General features: G+C 38.8%; 1 protein-coding gene across 2 annotated transcripts; it reads left to right on the top strand.

Annotated features, from left to right (window-relative positions):
* Positions 1 to 2,687: 2,687 nt before the first annotated feature.
* Positions 2,688 to 17,725, top strand: me2 (malic enzyme 2, NAD(+)-dependent, mitochondrial). 2 transcript variants are annotated; one of them, XM_041937624.1, is made up of 15 exons: positions 2,688 to 2,844; positions 7,280 to 7,433; positions 11,137 to 11,270; positions 11,431 to 11,580; positions 11,890 to 11,965; positions 12,277 to 12,438; positions 12,543 to 12,756; positions 13,369 to 13,466; positions 13,800 to 13,913; positions 14,042 to 14,153; positions 14,427 to 14,569; positions 14,723 to 14,825; positions 14,970 to 15,040; positions 15,608 to 15,706; positions 16,001 to 17,725. In XM_041937624.1, the coding sequence occupies exons 2-15, from the start codon at positions 7,320 to 7,322 to the stop codon at positions 16,160 to 16,162; spliced, it is 1,752 nt and encodes a 583-aa protein (XP_041793558.1). In that variant the 5' UTR covers positions 2,688 to 2,844; positions 7,280 to 7,319; the 3' UTR covers positions 16,163 to 17,725. The 2 variants fall into 2 exon arrangements, with proteins under 2 accessions (XP_041793558.1, XP_041793557.1); XM_041937623.1 differs by having other exon boundaries at positions 7,277 to 7,433.
* The last annotated feature ends 511 nt before the right edge of the window (positions 17,726 to 18,236 follow it).

The following is an 18,236-nucleotide window of genomic DNA, read 5'->3' as shown; positions in this document are numbered from 1 at the left end:
ATTTAATTCTATAGTATATTTCTCAAGACTGTTGTTAATGATATTCTTGTATCCGAAATATTCTTGTATTCTTTGTTGAATGCTAGAGCACAGTTTTTTGTTCATTTGGAGTGAGTTGTATTTTTTTTATGTGGAATGCTTTATGGTAGTAATTTATGATTATTCAGCAAACTTTGCTCTAGTTCAATCGTGAAGAGTTTCATATCCTGTCTGCCTGATGCACTAAACAAGGTCATCGTCTGCTGCACACCGACTGAAAAGATAGTATCCTCTCTGTACTAGACAGCCAGATATCTGCTGTCATTTTGCTCACCTATATGTTAGCCACAGAAAGCTATGATGCAAACAACAGTAGCCTATATTTTGGAGAATGTAGATCCTTTACAACCTTTATAGGAAATGATTTGTACTCAAAACTCCTCAATGCTGCCCGGTAACCATATTAATATATGGAACAGGAAATAACCAAAACATATATTTTCAGATACTTTTCTAATCAGCGTGTTAGACAGTAGACCCTCAGAATGATATTCATTCCGATATCTGATGTTTTCCCTTCAAGGTAAACCAAATCAGGTAAAAAGATACAGTCAAATATAAGTTATGAACTGATAAAGGCTGATGGCTCGAACCCCAGACTTTCTCAATCAACTGCATCTGCCATTCACGCCACTTGTTGAACGAAAAAGCTGCATAACAGTGAGCATATGGCCACTTCCATATGCTCACTATGAGAAAATTAAAATGATTCTGTTGAGCCAGTGCCAAAAATAAATACAGCTAAATCCATGTGCCCCCAAGAAGAAATAGGCTTCCACATCACTGGTTTCACTGTCTGACATGCAGTGCTCTGCTGGGGCTTCACCACAGACTGTATACAGTCAATGGGCTGTACCTACATGAGGGTCCAGCTATTGGTAATGCCACAGGCACAATACTGAGATTTGTAAGACACTGCCAGCACAGCTACAACACCCCAGAATAAGATAAGTTTTATCTGTTGAGTGATCATCCATTCAACCTCCAGTCAGTCAGTCTTTCATACCCTGACATTAAAAAGTTAAAACTGACAAATATATATATATATATATATATATATTTTGCTGTTAGCAATTAATACTCATGGAAAGTTATTGTAAAATGCTGACTTCCATAGTATTTGCACCGTTACTATAGCCAACATAGCCAGGTTGTGAGCAGATCAATACTTGCACAACAAACTATGACTTCCGACGGGTCGAGCCATACGTGAGAATTGCTAACAGTACAACCTTTGATACAGCAAAGCCAGGTACATTCTTTTATATTCACAACAGACATGAAGCACATATAGAGTCACTAGCACATTCAGAAATACAGGTTTGTCAGCAACTATTGAGACGGCACCATTGTCAATGTTTATTTTCCTTAATAATGTACCTTAAAGGTATTCACCATACCTGGGCTAGACTGCTGGACGAACTGACAAAAGTGTTCAAGCAAAGAAAAAGTGCAAACTGTCCATTTTCTGATCCAGAGCTGTTATCTATTTAGAGGAATAGATAGAAGCTGTGCCGTAGTCAGACTAATTAAATGAGTCTAGTTTTCGTCCTATACAGGTCTAATGATCACATTTTACATTATACAGTTTCCTCTGCAGGTAACCTAAGACAGCAATAACATCACTGACAAATAACACAAGCATACTGTAACACGTGGTTACTGAGCCGACCTTAAGTCTTTTAAGTGTGTGAAGCAATGTAGAAAATGTGCCTCAGTCCACCTTGATGCTTCCAGCTTGCTGAATGTAACATACTGTATCCCCTCCCTTCTGCATGGCTTTCACAGCTATTCAAATAGTTGTGTTTTTATTACGTATCACTTTGTTGAACAGTTATCTTTCTGTGGGCTCTTTTTTTTTTTTTGTACTCATGCTTCAAGGACACCTCAGCTTTTCATTTCAGAACAGCTGTGAGGTTTTTAAATGCTCAATATTGATTGATAGTATCTCTTTTTGCAGTTTCTGTTTTTGCTGAAAATTAATAAAACAATACTTAAACTATAATTTGACCTCATGTTTCCTGCTGTGGCGTTGAAACAGCATTTATAGCCAAAGCAAGATTGCAATAACAGGCCACTTGGGGAAGGGTCCCTAAGTGGCCTGTTATGCAAATACACATAACTCAACAGGAAAGGACATAGAAAACAGCACAGAGCACTGAGAGAAATGCAATGAAAAACAAAAAACCTAATGACAATCATTCCCCTCTTTAAAAACTATTTAAAATGATCCTGTTGATCCCTTTGTTGTCTAACTGTTCCTGTAATATGTGCTATGAGAGAGAGGTTGCATGGCTGGATTAACTCTTTAGGGGGCCTGGGGGCAAAAATTAGCTGTGGGCCTGTATGCTGCTGTGGTCATTTCTTTCAAACACAAATTTTTGCACTTAAATCTGTAGTGATATTGTACAACATTGTAGTCCAATATCGGAAAGTCAAAAGAACTAAGCTGTCATTTAACTTTTAAAAATATTAAAAACACATATACTCAAAGTGAGATAACTTTCTTTTACATTAACTACGACCGATACACTTCTCTCCAAATGTCTTGCGCATGTTGCAGTATTTACGGTAACCAAGACGGAAATCCCAACATGTGATTGGGTGAGCGGCAGAGCTCTTGTACACTGCGCGAGAGTCTCCTCTCCTTACCACAGCTCTGCTGCATCTGTGGCTGCCGTGAAGGGACAAACCGAGAGGTCAAACAGCAGCAGTTTTACAGCGAACTTAAGGAAGATAGAAATGCTGTTGAAACACTAAACTATCTAACGGAAGTAACCGCAGTAATCTAATATTCAAGAGCAGGTAAGCCGAGCCATTATTATCTCGGAAATGGAAAGTCCGTGTGTCATCTCAGAACTTCTCGTTTCTGAGCCAAGAATTAGCAAGCAGGGGGTCTCAATGAATGACAGCACGCAACCCATCAGGCTAAAAACTTTCGCGTCGCAGTACTGTGTCAGTTTAGCAAACATTTACAAGCATCAAGACTGTGGGCTTTTCTGCCGTTCACACGTTCGCTTAAACAGGTGCCCAAATAACGACAAAGCTTGGTCTGTGTTTGTTGTAAGCTAGCCAAATGTTAGCTTGTAGTTAGCAGTTGTTAGCTGCTTTTTGTTTGTGGTCGTGTACGAGATTGCTAGGCTAACTAATTAGCTTACCACTGTAGCGAGTTAGCAGCTACAGTTATTTTTGACATGTCCATGTACTCTTTCTGTGTAAACGTAGTTGTTACATGTTGACACTCAGCAGTGACAGTCCTTCCGTCCACTTCCATCTCCAAACAAGATTGAGGTAGAAATAGTGAGTGGGTGCACATCATGTCTTGTATTTCATTAATTAAGCACAATTAGAACATAAAAGAACATGAAGACAACAAGATGGGCAAGTCTTTGTGTGCCAGAGTGAAGGAAAATAACATCTGTCAGTAAAGCCGCACCCAGCTCTACAATAACTATGATTAACATTTGTGTGTCAATTTAAGGTAACATAATCATACTACTGCTCTTTAATATTGTTTATGTAGCTTTTTTTCATATCAGTGTACTCTGATCCTGGTAAAATTCACCTCTCAGACCATGCAAATTCACACATGAAAACAGGTGGGTGTGATGGATTGCCTGTTAAAGACAGGATGCAAAGTGTAACTAGCAGAGAGCACTGGCTTTGTGTTGTGAAGTCAGTTCCGGAGTGAAATCTTTTGTTATTACATTATGCCTACTTTGCTCAATGCAGTCATTGTTTGCACAAATGATCTCTATATTAAGAGTGCCTCCAGACATAGTAATGCAAAACTTAATAGTCTGACTATATTGTATTTTGAGTCCTGTTTGTCTCATCTGCTTACAATTAAAAAAGCCAATAATTCATGAGATACATGAAGTGAAATGTCACATTTCAGCTGGCACTGAGTAAGAGCTGCAACGATTAATCATTTAGCTGTCAACTATTAAATTAATTGCCAGTTTTGTTGATAATTGATTAATTGGTTTGAGTAACATTTTAAAGGAAAAAAAGTCAAAATTCTCTGATTCCAGCTTCTTAAATGTGATTAATTTCTTGTTTGTCTGGATTATCTCATCACAATCTTAGATGAAACAGTTCACTATAATTTTGATTAAGGTTGAAGAAATCCAGATGCAGAATTATAGGTGGGTTGGATGCCGGCTTATATGGACTATTTGTGTACAAACAATTACAGTTACAAACAGTCCAGACCAGTTTCTGACTGTGGAAGGTATCCAGGTACTGCATTCACACTAGTTGTTCCAACAGTGATACAAAGCTGGCTCAGTGCGGTTTCTGCGCCAGAATTATCTTCCTGCTTGGCAGACAGCATGAAGCAAGCAATTACAGGCAATCTCAGGTCGTTTGATTCCCTAGATCTGACACACTAATAAAGGCTGAGAGGAAATTAAATGAAAAAGGGTTCAGTTGCTCCGCTGTATCAAGTACTGACTTCATCATCAGGTGTTCAGGCTTTATTTTTTCCAGAAACAGGTGGCAAGTAAAAGTAGATGTGATTAGCTAGAAAATATTCTTGTACAGTGTACACAACAAAGACTGGAATTCAAAGAGTCTGCAGAAAGGCTGTTTCCCCTCTGAATATCAAATCAACAGAGATATATAAATGTCTGTGGACTCTTCTGATCATACAGTCTGCCACATTGGCCCTCGCTTTAAGACTGCTTTCTGGGCAATGTGTCCTTAATATGTAGTTGTAAGCCAAGACTCTGCTTTGCTCTAGCTATGCTTGTTATTTGTAATATCAGATATTTTGGTCGACGAAGGCGGCACATCATCACACCACAGTGCTTCCTTTGAATTTGTTCTTTAACAAATATAGGCTAATGGGAAATCACACCCATCGTTTGCTATGAAATTTTAAGGTCAGTGGTAATTTATAAATTGGCTTAGTTGCTCATCAAAAGTAGACCAGCACAGTGTGATTAAACACAGGGATTCACATAAAAAATAACCTTTGCAAGCATTATTTGGTGTAGCTGCATCTTGTTCAAATGTCTTTTGTTTCTTTTACATTCATTTATATTTTCCTATGATGACATATTTGGACGGGCATGAATGCTTTAGTGAGGAATGGCGGATCGCAGGAAAACATTAACAGCACAGATGAGTGCTGTTTGTCACATGAACTGGCCCCAGATTTATTTTTGTGTCACCTGAGGTCAGTTTTATGTTGTTCTAGGCCATGAAACCTTTCAAAGGAGGTAAAGCTCAAGCCTTTTTTCTGTGTGAACAGCCAGTATGTTTAAATTGTAATGGAACATACTGTCTTATAATTGCTTTTTTTGTAACAGCTGACTGCAGTGGACTGTAGTTTCATTGTGTATCTTGATTTTCAAATCAGTGCTTCTGTCAGAGATCTGCTAGACTGAGTCACTTCACTACAAGGAACTGAAAGAGAAAATGCATGCAATAATGCTCACGTTGCTGTTCCACACAACTTGCTTACAGGTCCAGTTGCATTTCCTCTGGGTCAGGTCTTGACATTAAAGAAGACCAGATAATTGTCACAAGGAGAAGCAAAGCTGTTAAAGATATGTCAGAGTACCTTTAGCTGGCCATTTTTTTCACCCGCCACAGCACAGCATAACACAATGTAGTGGTGAATCACTGGTCACATGCATGGCATAGCTCTTACAATGAAGACACTATTCCAGGCCACCAACAGCAACTGAAAGTAGGTTAGGGGCTCATGTGTAAAGTGATGTGGTAGCATATTAGGGAATTCTGCAATGCTTTTGTGTGTTTATTTAGGAGCTTATTTTATCTTCTTCATTTGTAGAATAGTAAATATAATTTATTGCCTCAGGTGTGCTCTGCAGATGCCATTTATGATTTCTGTGACCTTGCTTCTGTCCTATGATCCATGTTATCTGTCTTCCCATCATTCCTATCTGTCGACCGATGTCACCACAATTGAGCTTGTTCTTTGTCTTCTTGTGGAGCTCGTCGCAGAAAGGATTATGACAATCTTTCAAAGCGCCGTTTCTCAAATCACGCACTAAATCACTTCTCTCCACATCCAGATTAATGACCAGCCACTGCCGTCAGCATTTGTAATCCTCGAGTGTGGCACTGTCCATACACAGCATTTCTAGGCTTCTGTCATAGTGTGTGTCCCAGTTGGCCGACAGGCTTCACTGCTGATGGCTTAACGTCATATCAAAGTGCAATAAGGATTTTGATGATGTTGTATGTTCAAAGGTTGTGATAGTGGTGCACTTCTGGTCTTAACTGTCAGAAACAAGACTAGTTTAACTGTCAAAGCAATAACTCTTAACAACCTGCTGACACTAATATTCTTTTACATTCGCACCATAAACATTCAAATTGATGAGTGTTTTTTTTTTACGATTTCAATCTTGCGGTAAGCCAGTTCTGAGCGACAGCATTACATTTCACAATTTCACGTTTCACAATTTATTGTCCATGTTGGTAATGGGTTGAAGACAGGCAGAAGCCAAAACAATTTGATTGATATGGCCTTAAACTAATATCACGAGTATTTCTGCAATGATGATGTTCTTGACAATATGACAAAAAACTGAAAAATCGTTTTGGTTTAGAGCTCACAATAGCTGTTGAGCTCTCCTTGCAGCATTTTTGGCTCTCCATTTACTGATGCTGGTGCTTCTGCATGAGGTGGTGAAAAAAGTTAGTTGTATTGCCTGCTTTTGTTGTTATAGTCTTCTTGCACTTCTCTCAAATGACTGTGGTTTGTTGTACATCTGATCTTTTGTAACCAAACCATTTCCACACCATTGTAATCATTCCCAGTTTTGGAACAAACTACTCCATCTTGATGCTGATAGCGATGTTACTTTTGCTTTCAGCCATGCTTATTGTTACTGCTTTTAACAGTATGATGTAATTACATCATCAAGTAGGAATATTTCCATTATGATTCTATCTATCTATCTATTGAGAATATATATATAATAATTTAATATATATATAAAGATATAGATATATATATATAGATATCTCTCTCTCTCTCTCTCTCTCTCTCTCTCTCTCTCTCTCTCTCTCTATATATATATATATATATATATATATATATATATATATATATATATATATATATATATATATATATATATATAGACCTGCTAGTAATATTCAGCTTCTAATTATGGTCAGCTTTTGTGATTCAACAGTAATTCATCCAAGCATGAAGATCAAGATGGATCAACTTTGTTCCTCTTTCCTTCTTCAGCAGGTCTCCACCAGTTGACGTTTCAGACCAGTGACTGTCCGCCATGTTGTCCAGGTTGAGAACAACCTGGTCCTTGCGGCCCTGTGTCTCTGTTTGCAGATGGGCACACACCAAAGAGAAGGGCAAGCCTCTCATGCTCAACCCTCGCACCAACAAAGTGAGTGGATTACTGACATTGTGTGTATGTGTCAGCATTTTAAGAGACACACAGTAGTGGTTGAACAGATGGCAGCTTCATTAACGTGTGTTTCAGCTTGTCAGCCCATTTGTGCTAGATCCATGCCAGTTATGTCATGTTATACAGTGGGCTAATTGGCATATGCATTGCAGTTATTTTTTACCCTGACACACAAAATACTTGTCAGAATTTAATAATATTCTCTAGTTAGGATGAATAAATTAATAATGAGAAATGGACTGTAAATTATCACTGGAGTATACACAGTATAAAATGTTGTCTCTTTAAAAGATGCATTTTTTTTACAAGGCTTTTGGCTGTTAACAATGGTTAGTTTTCCTTGTACCCCTTCCTTAAACTTTTTCCATCCTTTCAACTCTCTGACACTCCTCCATCTCCTAGCAGCTGTCAATATTTCTGTTATCCCTGGATAAGAATAGCAGAGAGCTGTCTTGTAGTGTGACAGAGAGGGATTGACTTGAAGGTTCTGACATGTTTTACAGACTGTCTTTAATAAGACTATGCTTTTATATATCTTAATGAACACATATATTTAAATTTCTGCAGGCTTGTAGAATTTTTAATTGATTCCTGAAGAACAGAATACCTACAGTAGGTAGAATATGTCCAACATTCACATGTAATGATCAACAAATACCCAGTAACAGTTTGAGCCGATCATGCACACATGTAGTTACACAGAGCAGTATTAATTGTTTGCAGTGCAGACATTGTCTCGTTAATAAGTGCAGTCAAGAGTTACATCAGTTAATCCTCTTCCAAGGCAGTGATTGATACTACTGAAAAACTAGAATTACTTGCCCCTAGCCAAAGGTTTTCCAGCAGCTGCTGTTAATTTTCCTTTGCTGTCTGACTTGGCCTATCTTCTAACAATTGGTTTAAGTAGAGAGCTTAAGGGGTGGTTTTCAAGCATTTAGAAAGCTTAACTAGTATATCATGGAATTTTAATCTATCCAAAGCTGTACTTTAAAATACTGGAAGCAGGATTGTTAGCAATGCAATTACAAGTAAATAAAACTGACAACATAATTCCTAATTGTAAGTAGCTCCCTAACTAATGATATATTTGTTGACGTAAACCTGACCGGGACTTTTTTTATTTGTTCTGTGCCCTTTGCCTTGAACTCGAATTACTGACAGATGCTGGCATAATCTGCTTCCCAAAGCTCAGATGATATTATAATTAATACATTTTGGCATTTTGCTCAGACTAAAATAATTTGTGATTAAGGAGTATCTTGACAGAAGGCAAGAAAGCATTGGTTGAATTTCTCAAGTCTGTTGATTTCTGACCACACCCAGAATGTTGGATGTGGTCTGACATGTTGGTGAAAAACCTAACTTCTTCTTATTAACTATCATTTCTGCAGTGTAGAGGTCTCACTAGGCGCTGTTTCACCCATTTTACTCTCATTTTTGTGTGTCTCTATTCACTTCATTCAGCTCTGTCTATTCCTTCTCACGACCTTATTAATGATGTTAGGCCTTATGTAAAGCACATGCCTTGTATTTAAAAACAAACTTGTCTTGCCCTGCCCTGCCCTGCCATGCACCTGTAACTACACCCAACAGTGGTGTCATTTATGCATTACTGCAGCAAGGTGGGGACTTCAAATGACAAACAATCCATGATTTCTCAACTGGTGTAAGTTTCTTTGTAGTGTTTGCAAATGTGTATCACATTTTTAGGTGTCTTTCTCCAGTTGTTCCAACTAGTGAAAGTTGCAAGTGACACTTAAAACACAAGGCTGTTGCTGCTTGAAGTGACGTGACCTTACTCTGTGCAGGTTATGCTAAACTTAGCCTAGACTGCACATGTTGTGCTAAACATAGACATTCCAACCTACATGTATGCTGGTCACAGACTAGATGGCTGATGGTCCTTGAAATACTGTATGCGCATTACACTTCTGGCCTGATTCCTCATTGTGTTCATTTTATCTATTCGGGTTGCAAAACCAACTAAAGTGTGGAAAAGCTTTGAGAAGAAGGTTTAAGACTTGCTCTTCTGTGAGCAGTGTTGCTCTCTGGTGGTGATTTATATTTAGATGACAGAATTTCTTCTAGCATCAAAAGTCAATTTAGTTTATCATGTCTTTCATCTCAAAATACACACAAAAACTGCATGATGCAAGACCATAACAGCAGCATGTTAGTTAGTCATAGGGACATTATTTGCTAGAGGAGATTTGACCGGCATCAGCAGACTGCATTGTCATGATCCATCATAACCCAGCAGTAAAGGTCATAGTGTTGCAGAAATGCATTATTTATTACATTACACTTTCAGCAAGATTAAATCAAAGAATTTAAATAGATTTTGTAAGATGATGCTGTGTATCCTTAAACGACTGTGATTCCTTTAATCTTTTTAAATTCACTTTCAACATACACATACACAAAATCTAATGTTAGCAAAAAACTCAAATCCAAACAACAATTTGAGCAAATCAAAAAAAAAAAATTTAATTCCATTCAGAAAGAGAAAAACAGAAAGTAGATATGTGAGTTTCGGAGCTTGTTGCATTGTGTTTAGAGGAACTGAATAGGTGAGTGGAGTGGAGTGAAATGCTCCATCAGCATGACTCAGCATTTTGCCAGGGGAGCCCCTAGCAGTCATCATTCTCACAAAATAATCAGCCCTTTCCTCAGCCCCAGACATTATGGCTTCCATGTGCTACACCCATATTTCATTCAGAGATGGGCCTCTAAGCCTACATGCACATGCACATACACATACACATACACTGCAAGGCAACACTTAGTACCCCTCCTCTTCCATTTTCTCTTCCATACATGGGGTGTTTCTGCCCAGACGACTCTTCTTTGGCTCTTTTGAGGCTACTCCCCTCTCTTGCCTGTTTTCCTCCTTTTCCCCCAACTGCAAAATTGCTTTCATGTGGTCTCCCCTCTTTTACACAGCTGCCCCTCTGCTGTTAAGTGTCAAAATGTCAACCCTAAGTGTGAAGACTTAGGTAAAATAGTGCGCCCTCTGCTGACAAAACTACATCACAGTCTGTGGACGTGGTTCTGAGAATTGGTTCGGTGATAATTATTTTATTTTGATAAAGAAATGTTCATTAATTTTAAGTATGAAACATTAATGCAGCACGTGTTGGAAGCAGAGAGATTATATTTAAACATGTGAAGTGGATGTATATAAAATGCCTATATCATACTAATTTTTTTACCTTGCCACACAGTATACTGCATAAAGTATATCGTAGTATATATTTTATGATATACCACAAGAATTGTCATAGGCAAAATATTTAACAATTGTAAGACCAACTGTCAATGGAGGGGCTGCTCTTTTGTCATCGTCCAACAGAGATTGTATTTTACTAATTAGATTTAATTAGTCATTTCCTGTAGGCAGAGATGAATGCATGTCAAATAGTATGATTCAATCTAGACAAATATGTGTAATTAACATGAGTCTGATTAGAAATAATTGAGAGTTGAGGAGTTTGCAGACCCTATTTACATGTTTGCCCAGCAGCAGCACAGCATATTAAAACAATGCTGCCTGTTGAACTCTGAGGTCATTGAAGTTGACTGCCAGTTATTTTCTAACAATGAGTAGTTGAAACAAGGAAGATACCTATGTACATTCTCTTTGTCTCCCTCCTCTCTCTCACTCACACTTTTTTCTCTGCAGGGTATGGCCTTCTCTCTACAGGAGCGACAGATATTGGGGATACATGGTTTGTTGCCTCCCAAAGTGGAGACTCAGGACATCCAGGCCATGCGCTTTCAGAATAATCTCAAGAAGATGACTGATCCCCTGGGGAAGTAAGGATATATTTTGCATAAAGTCTTGGAAAAGTATAGCCAAAGTATGATCTTCTCCTCTGTGCTATGAAGCTCTTGTTATTAATCAGACATTTGTCTTTAATACCTTCCTCTATACTTTTCTTCTCTCTTTCCTCATTTTTCCTTCTTTTACGCAAAGGTATGTCTATTTGATGGGCATCCAGGAAAGGAATGAGAGGCTTTTCTATAGGGTGTTGATGGAAGACATAGAGGAATTGATGCCAATTGTCTATACTCCCACTGTAGGCCTGGCCTGCACACAGTATGGACACATCTTTAGAAGACCTAAGTAAGTATGTAGTAAAGCTATCAAGAAACCAAAAATGGACTACAAGACAACAGCACTGCACTCTCATGACTTAAACACAAAGAAGGAAAACGTGGACTTAACGCCTTTATTTCTAAATTCCTGCCAGCTGTAGGGCTGGTGTGCAGAGAATTCAGCCTCAGGTTCATTTGTGTCACCGCCTTGACTAAAACAATATTAAGGAAATTATTGCAGTGGAGATATGTCTTCTGTTCCTATTTTGTAGTAGACATAATCTCACTATGACTGTTAAATGGTAGTAGTCAACTATCATTTTAATTCTCTCACCAGAGGCTTGTTCATCTCCATTCTGGACAAAGGACACATCCGTTCCATCCTGGACAACTGGCCAGAGACTAATGTCGCAGTGAGTACCTGAAAACCTCACCACCTTATCAACTCTTAAACTTGCAGACTAAACATTGTAGAAGTGAGCTGTAAATATAGAGATCGTCACTTACATTGTGGCTATATAAGTATTAATAGATAGAAATCAGAGCTATGAATATCTCAGTAAATTGAGGGAAAGTTGATTCATTTATCTATTACCGTCCACATTTTCTACATTTACCTGGCTAATGTCCAGTTTAGTATTGCTCACGGTTGTGTGCTTGTAAAATGATAATCTGCAATTGACTGATGTACTTCTTTTCCACCTCTTCCTCTCTCTTTCTGTAGGCAGTTGTAGTAACTGATGGAGAGCGTATTTTAGGGTTAGGGGACCTGGGTGTTTATGGAATGGGCATCCCTGTTGGAAAACTTTGCCTGTACACTGCCTGTGCTGGCATTAGACCGGAGAGATGTCTGCCTGTGGTGATAGATGTTGGCACAGACAATGAGGTAGGAGGGCTGTATGTGTATGTTTTCTGTATACTGTACATGTGCTTTGGGTAAAGCAGGAAACCTCATCATCCTTCACATGTTTGTCTTTGCCCTCCAATCAGACTCTTCTCAAGGATCCGCTGTACATGGGCCTGTACCAGAAGCGGGACCGCTCTCAAGCCTACGATGATCTGATCGATGAATTCATGGAAGCTGTGGTGGACAAATACGGGCAGGACACACTGATCCAGTTTGAGGACTTTGGGAACCACAATGCCTTCCGCTTCCTGAGGAAGTACAGGGAGAAGTACTGCACCTTCAACGATGATATCCAAGGTTCTTACACAGCCCTTCACATAGCGCTTGGGACTTGTACTTTATCGGAATGCCATTTTACCTATTCCATTAAAATTAAACAGTTCAAGTAAGTTTAGCACAGTTCAGTTGGTGTTCTTCAAAGAACCGTTCTGGAGGTTGTGCATGTTCCCACCCATCCCTACTAATTGCCTGTCCTTTAAATTATTTCATCTTTGGGGATCTTTTTAAAAGCATGTTTTTTAATTCATTTTCCACCTTCCAGCCTGCTGTTGGTTTCCTTTCATTTCACCACAAAAATACAATAGCAGAAACCTGAAACTTACTTGAATGAAATAATCCATTACAGTAAACACATAGTGACCTTTAAATCACATTACTCCTGCCGATAATGCAGCTGTGAGCAGGAACAGTTTTGAAAACTCAAAGTGACAACTGTAAATTTGGAATTGGCCGCTGGAAAACAATGCATTCATGAGCTGTAACATCTGAAAGTCAAACTAAGAAGACTGAATAACAGGCACAGAATCACTTGAACAATTTCATTAAATGAACGGAGACCCATCCCACCCACCTAATTCTTCAAGGCAGAGACTTCATTGTTTACTGTTGCCTTCTTCTGCATGTTTCCAGGCACTGCATCTGTAGCCCTTGCTGGTCTGTTAGCAGCTCAGAGAGCCATTGGCAAACCTCTCACTGAACACCGGGTGCTTTTCCTGGGAGCTGGAGAAGTAAGATAATATTTATCCATTAATCAGTCAATTTGAGTTTGCTTGCCTTTTTTTTTTTCTTATTTCTCCTCCCCAACTTGGATTGTGAATGTCCCACATATTGAAATAAGAAAATAAGCCCCTTTGTAAGAGCCATGCCGCCCTCTACTGACCAGAGCTGGTGATATTAATAATAAATAATAGCCCAATATCATTAAAAGAATCAAAAGTGTTCTCAACATTGACCAGAACCTTTCTGGGGAAGAGGTGTATCTGCTTAGCCATTCTTTTGAAAATAAGGGTTAAAGTTTTATTGTTTGAATGTTTCAGTTGATGAGGTTTTTTTCTCTTCAGGCTGCCCTTGGTATTGCTAATCTGATTGTCATGGCCTTGATGGAGACAGGGATGACCCAAGCTGAGGCCAGACAAAGGATCTGGATGTACGATAAACATGGCTTGTTAGTAAAGGTCAGTGCGTGTGACACAGACAATAATGACCAAAACATATATTAGATATCTGTGTGGCTCCCTGTCTGGCTCACTGTTGGTGGTTTATCATATTTCTATTGATTCAAATGTACTGTTTGTGACTCCAGAACAGACCGCAGGAAATGGACATTAACCAGGAGGCCTTTGTCCATGACAGTCCAGGGAATGCACAGAGCTTCCTAGATGCTGTGAACACCATCAAACCCACAGCCATCATTGGTAAGGAACTTCTCATTTTCTGTATTTGTGTAACTGCACTGCCTTGCAGTAATGTTTGGAATATGCAAAAGCTGAGTAAAATAATGAATATGCTCATGTTTGCAATGTTTTCTATTTCATTTTATTCAGGCAGGAGATTGGACCAGGTCAACTGTCTATTTAATGTATATCTGAAATCTTCCTGTCATGGCTCAGTGTGCTGTGAGGCTCCGCTTTAGTGGTAAAAATGGATCACAAGCACAGGGTGACCAACACTTCTCTTCCGTCTCCCAGGTGTGGCAGGAGCTGGACGTCTGTTCACCCACGATGTCATCAAAGCCATGGGAACCCTGAACGAACGACCAATCATCTTTGCCCTGAGTAACCCAACCACTAAAGCAGAGTGCACAGCAGAGGACGCCTACACACTCACTGATGTACACAGTCCCCTCTGCTTCCCTTTCCTTTGTTTCCTTCTGAAATTAAGCATTAAGAGTTCCTGTGCTGTCAAACCGCTCCTCCTTATCGGCCGTTCATTTTTCCCCATCAACCATCATCACTCTTTCACCCTTTGTTTCTTTGTCCCACAGGGTCGATGTCTTTTTGCCAGTGGCAGTCCATTCGGTCCGGTGACTCTGAGTGACGGCCGCGTCTTCGTTCCTGGACAAGGGAACAACGCTTACATCTTCCCAGGTGACAGAAAACAGAAAATATATACTTATATGAGCATTTTTTGCACAATTTTTGCTATGTGGGGAAAAAATCATTGCATGATGAACACAATACAAAAAGTAAATGCAGTCTGTTTTAAAACACATTCTTGTTTGTGCATTGCAGGTGTGGCCTTGGCTGTGATCCTGAGCGGAGTGAGACACATCAGTGACACAGTATTCTTAGAGGCTGCCAAGGTCTGAAGTCACCATTAACTATTTCTCTGTGTGTCTCCTCTTTAAACGTGTTCAAGTTCAGCTTTACCTCACCCTCATCCCTCACCGCCCTCTGTTATGTATGCATAGACTGTGTAGTGTCATATAAACCCTCTTTAACCTTTTCATGTCTCCTGTTCCCTCTCTTTCTAGACTCTGGCTTAATAACTAACAGATGAGGAGCTTTTTAAAGGCTGATCCTGCTTTGCATTTCTTCCATCTGCGTTCTTCTGTTTTCGCTGGGCTGCATTTGACTTGATAATATTGATTAATGCATTTGATTATAAAAATCTGATTGTGTGTGTGTGTGTGTTGCCAGCACTCTGTTCAATATGGAAATGTTTTGTCTGATGAAGACACTTTGCATGCACCTAACACTTCTTATTTTTCTGATTTCGTCTTGTTCAAAAGCACATTCCTATTTATATTTTGATGGGAAACAATAGATAAATGTGTTGTAGTCATGCAATAGTAGTAGTTTTTAAATGTCTGTTTTTTGGACCCTAGAATTTCATCTTCAGCTTTGAAGTATTTTTCTACTCATTCCAGACTCTTGCAGAGCAGCTGACAGATAAAGAGCTGGAAGAGGGCAGACTCTACCCTCCTCTCTCCAATATCAGAGAGGTCTCTATCCAGATGGCTGTCAAGGCAAGTTTCCTGAAAATGATAATTGCCAACTTTGACTGAATGTTACAGCTATTGATAAGCCAAACCTTATCTGTTCCTGCTTAAATTTAGCCTTTTTTACCATCATCTGATTTTCAAAGCTAGTTAGCTTTAATAACTTCTCAAGATGACAGTCACATCTGGTTGTAGTTGTCCAGTAATGTTTGGCCAGTTTAACTTGTTGCTGTTTGTCTGTCTAGCTTGTGGGTCTGCCTTTTCTATTTGTATCTGCCTTTCAGTATTAGTCAAGGCTTAACTTTCTCTTTCTTGCTATAGGTGGTGGAGTATGTCTATGCTAAAGGCATGGCGTTCCGCTACCCTGAGCCCGCGGACAAGAACCACCTTGTACGCTCTACTGTGTGGAACACCCATTATGACTCCTTCCTGCCAGACACCTACAACTGGCCAGGTGTCAGCTTCAGCCCCAAGACTAACTAGAAGTAGACCAGAGCCTCACCGTGCCCCATGTTACAATGTCACTCTTCCTCGTTTTCCATTCTCAGTCACAGATCTTTTGAGATGGTCATATTTATCTTAGTGCAAACATCTGCTAATTAAAAAAGGCAATAGAAGTCCCTTACTGCTGCCATATTACTGCATGTGCACTAAACCAGTCTCATTAGAGCTGTGAAAAGGTAGAATGGAAAGTCTTTTTGAAAGAGGGCATTTGAATGGAAATGGCATTTCACTTCACATCCCAGTTCTTTATCACGACTGCATCTCACGTAAACTTGCAGTGCACCTAGAGGGCCATCTGGTGGTGGGAAACGGTGGTGTGGAACTGTGGTTTCATTCTTGAAACTTTGAGATACATTCGAATGATCTACACTCTATTTTAAGAAATAAATAACAAATATCTGAACGGGGTATATTATAGTAAATTATCACTAGAAATTCTATGTGATTGTCATGTATTTCAGCAAGCAGAAATCAGAAGACCCAACTCGCATCATTTTGAACTTGAATTTAAATATGAAGTCAATTAGATCACGCTAGTAAAGCAAAGACTGTACACTTGAGCCATTGCTCAAGGTTAAAATGGGTCTTTACAAGATAGTTATTCTATGATTTATGTTTGTATTATCAACCACTATCTTTTCAGTCATAAATCACCTGGGAGTAAGTTCCCCCTTTGGTAGGAAATGCCATGCACAATAATACAATCTTTTTCACCTAGTTGAAAAGGTAGTCACTCCACATTTATTGATGGCTCTAGTTTGATGCAAAAGTGTTTGGTCATATACACTCCTGATGCAGAGGTTAGTCCACTTACAACTAGTCTGACTACATGAAGCAGCCTAGAGATAGCCAAACTTAATGCACACATTGGACATTGCCTTTCTCATATCAAATGGGCCTCTGGTGTTGATCCACCCAATGCCTGGTATAAGACATACGGTTAAAGACTCCTTTTTAACCTGTGTTTAAATCAGACTGGTTATCAGAGAAAGTCAAGTAGAGCAGAGGGTTGAAGTACTCGTCCTTTGTGTTCAAGCTTGGAAGAAAGAGGGATAATATAAGTCAGGGGAGAAATGGAGCGAGTATTTAAAGAAACACCTTTGAAAATGATGAGATTTTATGAAGGGAAATTAAATGAAATGTATATCTAAAAACACTTAAGGAACCAACGTCCACTCCAGTATTTTATTTGTTGGAATGCTCTTGTTGCATTGTGTTTATATGTATGTCTAAATTTATTTTTATTTTATTTAAATTGTTTTGTTTTATTTTGTTTTTTGGCCATTATGCTCTAAATTCATGAGAAGGTCTGTCATTGACGCTCCAGTAATGAGTTGTGGTAAGAAAAATCCCTAAAAATGAACTCTTGCTTATGTTTGATATAGAAACTATCCTTAAAATATTTAAAGAAACAGTGTGCAGCAACAAATGATCGGATAAATGTTATTTTCTATATTGATTATTTTTGTTCACTATCCTTGTCCCTTTGTGGAAACTGAGACTGTCTGCTGAAAGCGTATTTATAAAGTTGTGTTAAGTACATCCGTGTGTGATGGCAGGTTGCTATGTGGCTTTTATTAACTGTTCTGATTGACCCATGATCATTAATTATAACTTACAACAACGTCACATTATCTCAGATTAACACAAGAAGGAGGAATAGCAAGCGAGGGAAATAGATGGAAATTTAGGCAAGACAAGCTTACTGTATAGCACCTTTCAGCAAAGCAATTCAGAGCGCTGTACATAAAACAACAGGTTAGAACAAGACAAGGCAATATAAACAGACAATATTTAGTGTAAAATAAAGAAAAAATAGCAAAATAACATAAGACACGATTAAACAGAAGATTTGACTGGTGCATGATATGAATAAATAGTCCTACATTTAATTTGATAAAAGGCAGTGTCAAACAGTAGTATTAAGCCTTGCTTTAAATCAATGCAGACCTCATTTTTTTGGGACTTTGTTGTTACCAGATTTGAGGTGCATGATGCAGTTTACTCATATTTTACACTGTGGACCATTCACAAATTTTATTATTGGCAGAAA

The sequence above is a fragment of the Chelmon rostratus genome, chromosome 5 (genome assembly GCF_017976325.1).
Source record: "Chelmon rostratus isolate fCheRos1 chromosome 5, fCheRos1.pri, whole genome shotgun sequence".
Taxonomy (NCBI): domain Eukaryota; kingdom Metazoa; phylum Chordata; class Actinopteri; order Chaetodontiformes; family Chaetodontidae; genus Chelmon; species Chelmon rostratus.
The sequence above is the reverse complement of the archived record's forward strand: the minus strand, read 5'-3'. Positions and strand labels throughout refer to the sequence as shown.

Bases quoted from the DNA above. Each gene is read 5' to 3' on its own strand.
- me2 (XM_041937624.1), top strand. From the start codon at position 7,320: ATGTTGTCCAGGTTGAGAACAACCTGGTCCTTGCGGCCCTGTGTCTCT. The intron at 12,439-12,542 runs GTAGGAGGGCTG...CCCTCCAATCAG, and splicing joins ATGTTGGCACAGACAATGAG to ACTCTTCTCAAGGATCCGCT. The intron at 14,154-14,426 runs GTAAGGAACTTC...TCCGTCTCCCAG, and splicing joins CAAACCCACAGCCATCATTG to GTGTGGCAGGAGCTGGACGT.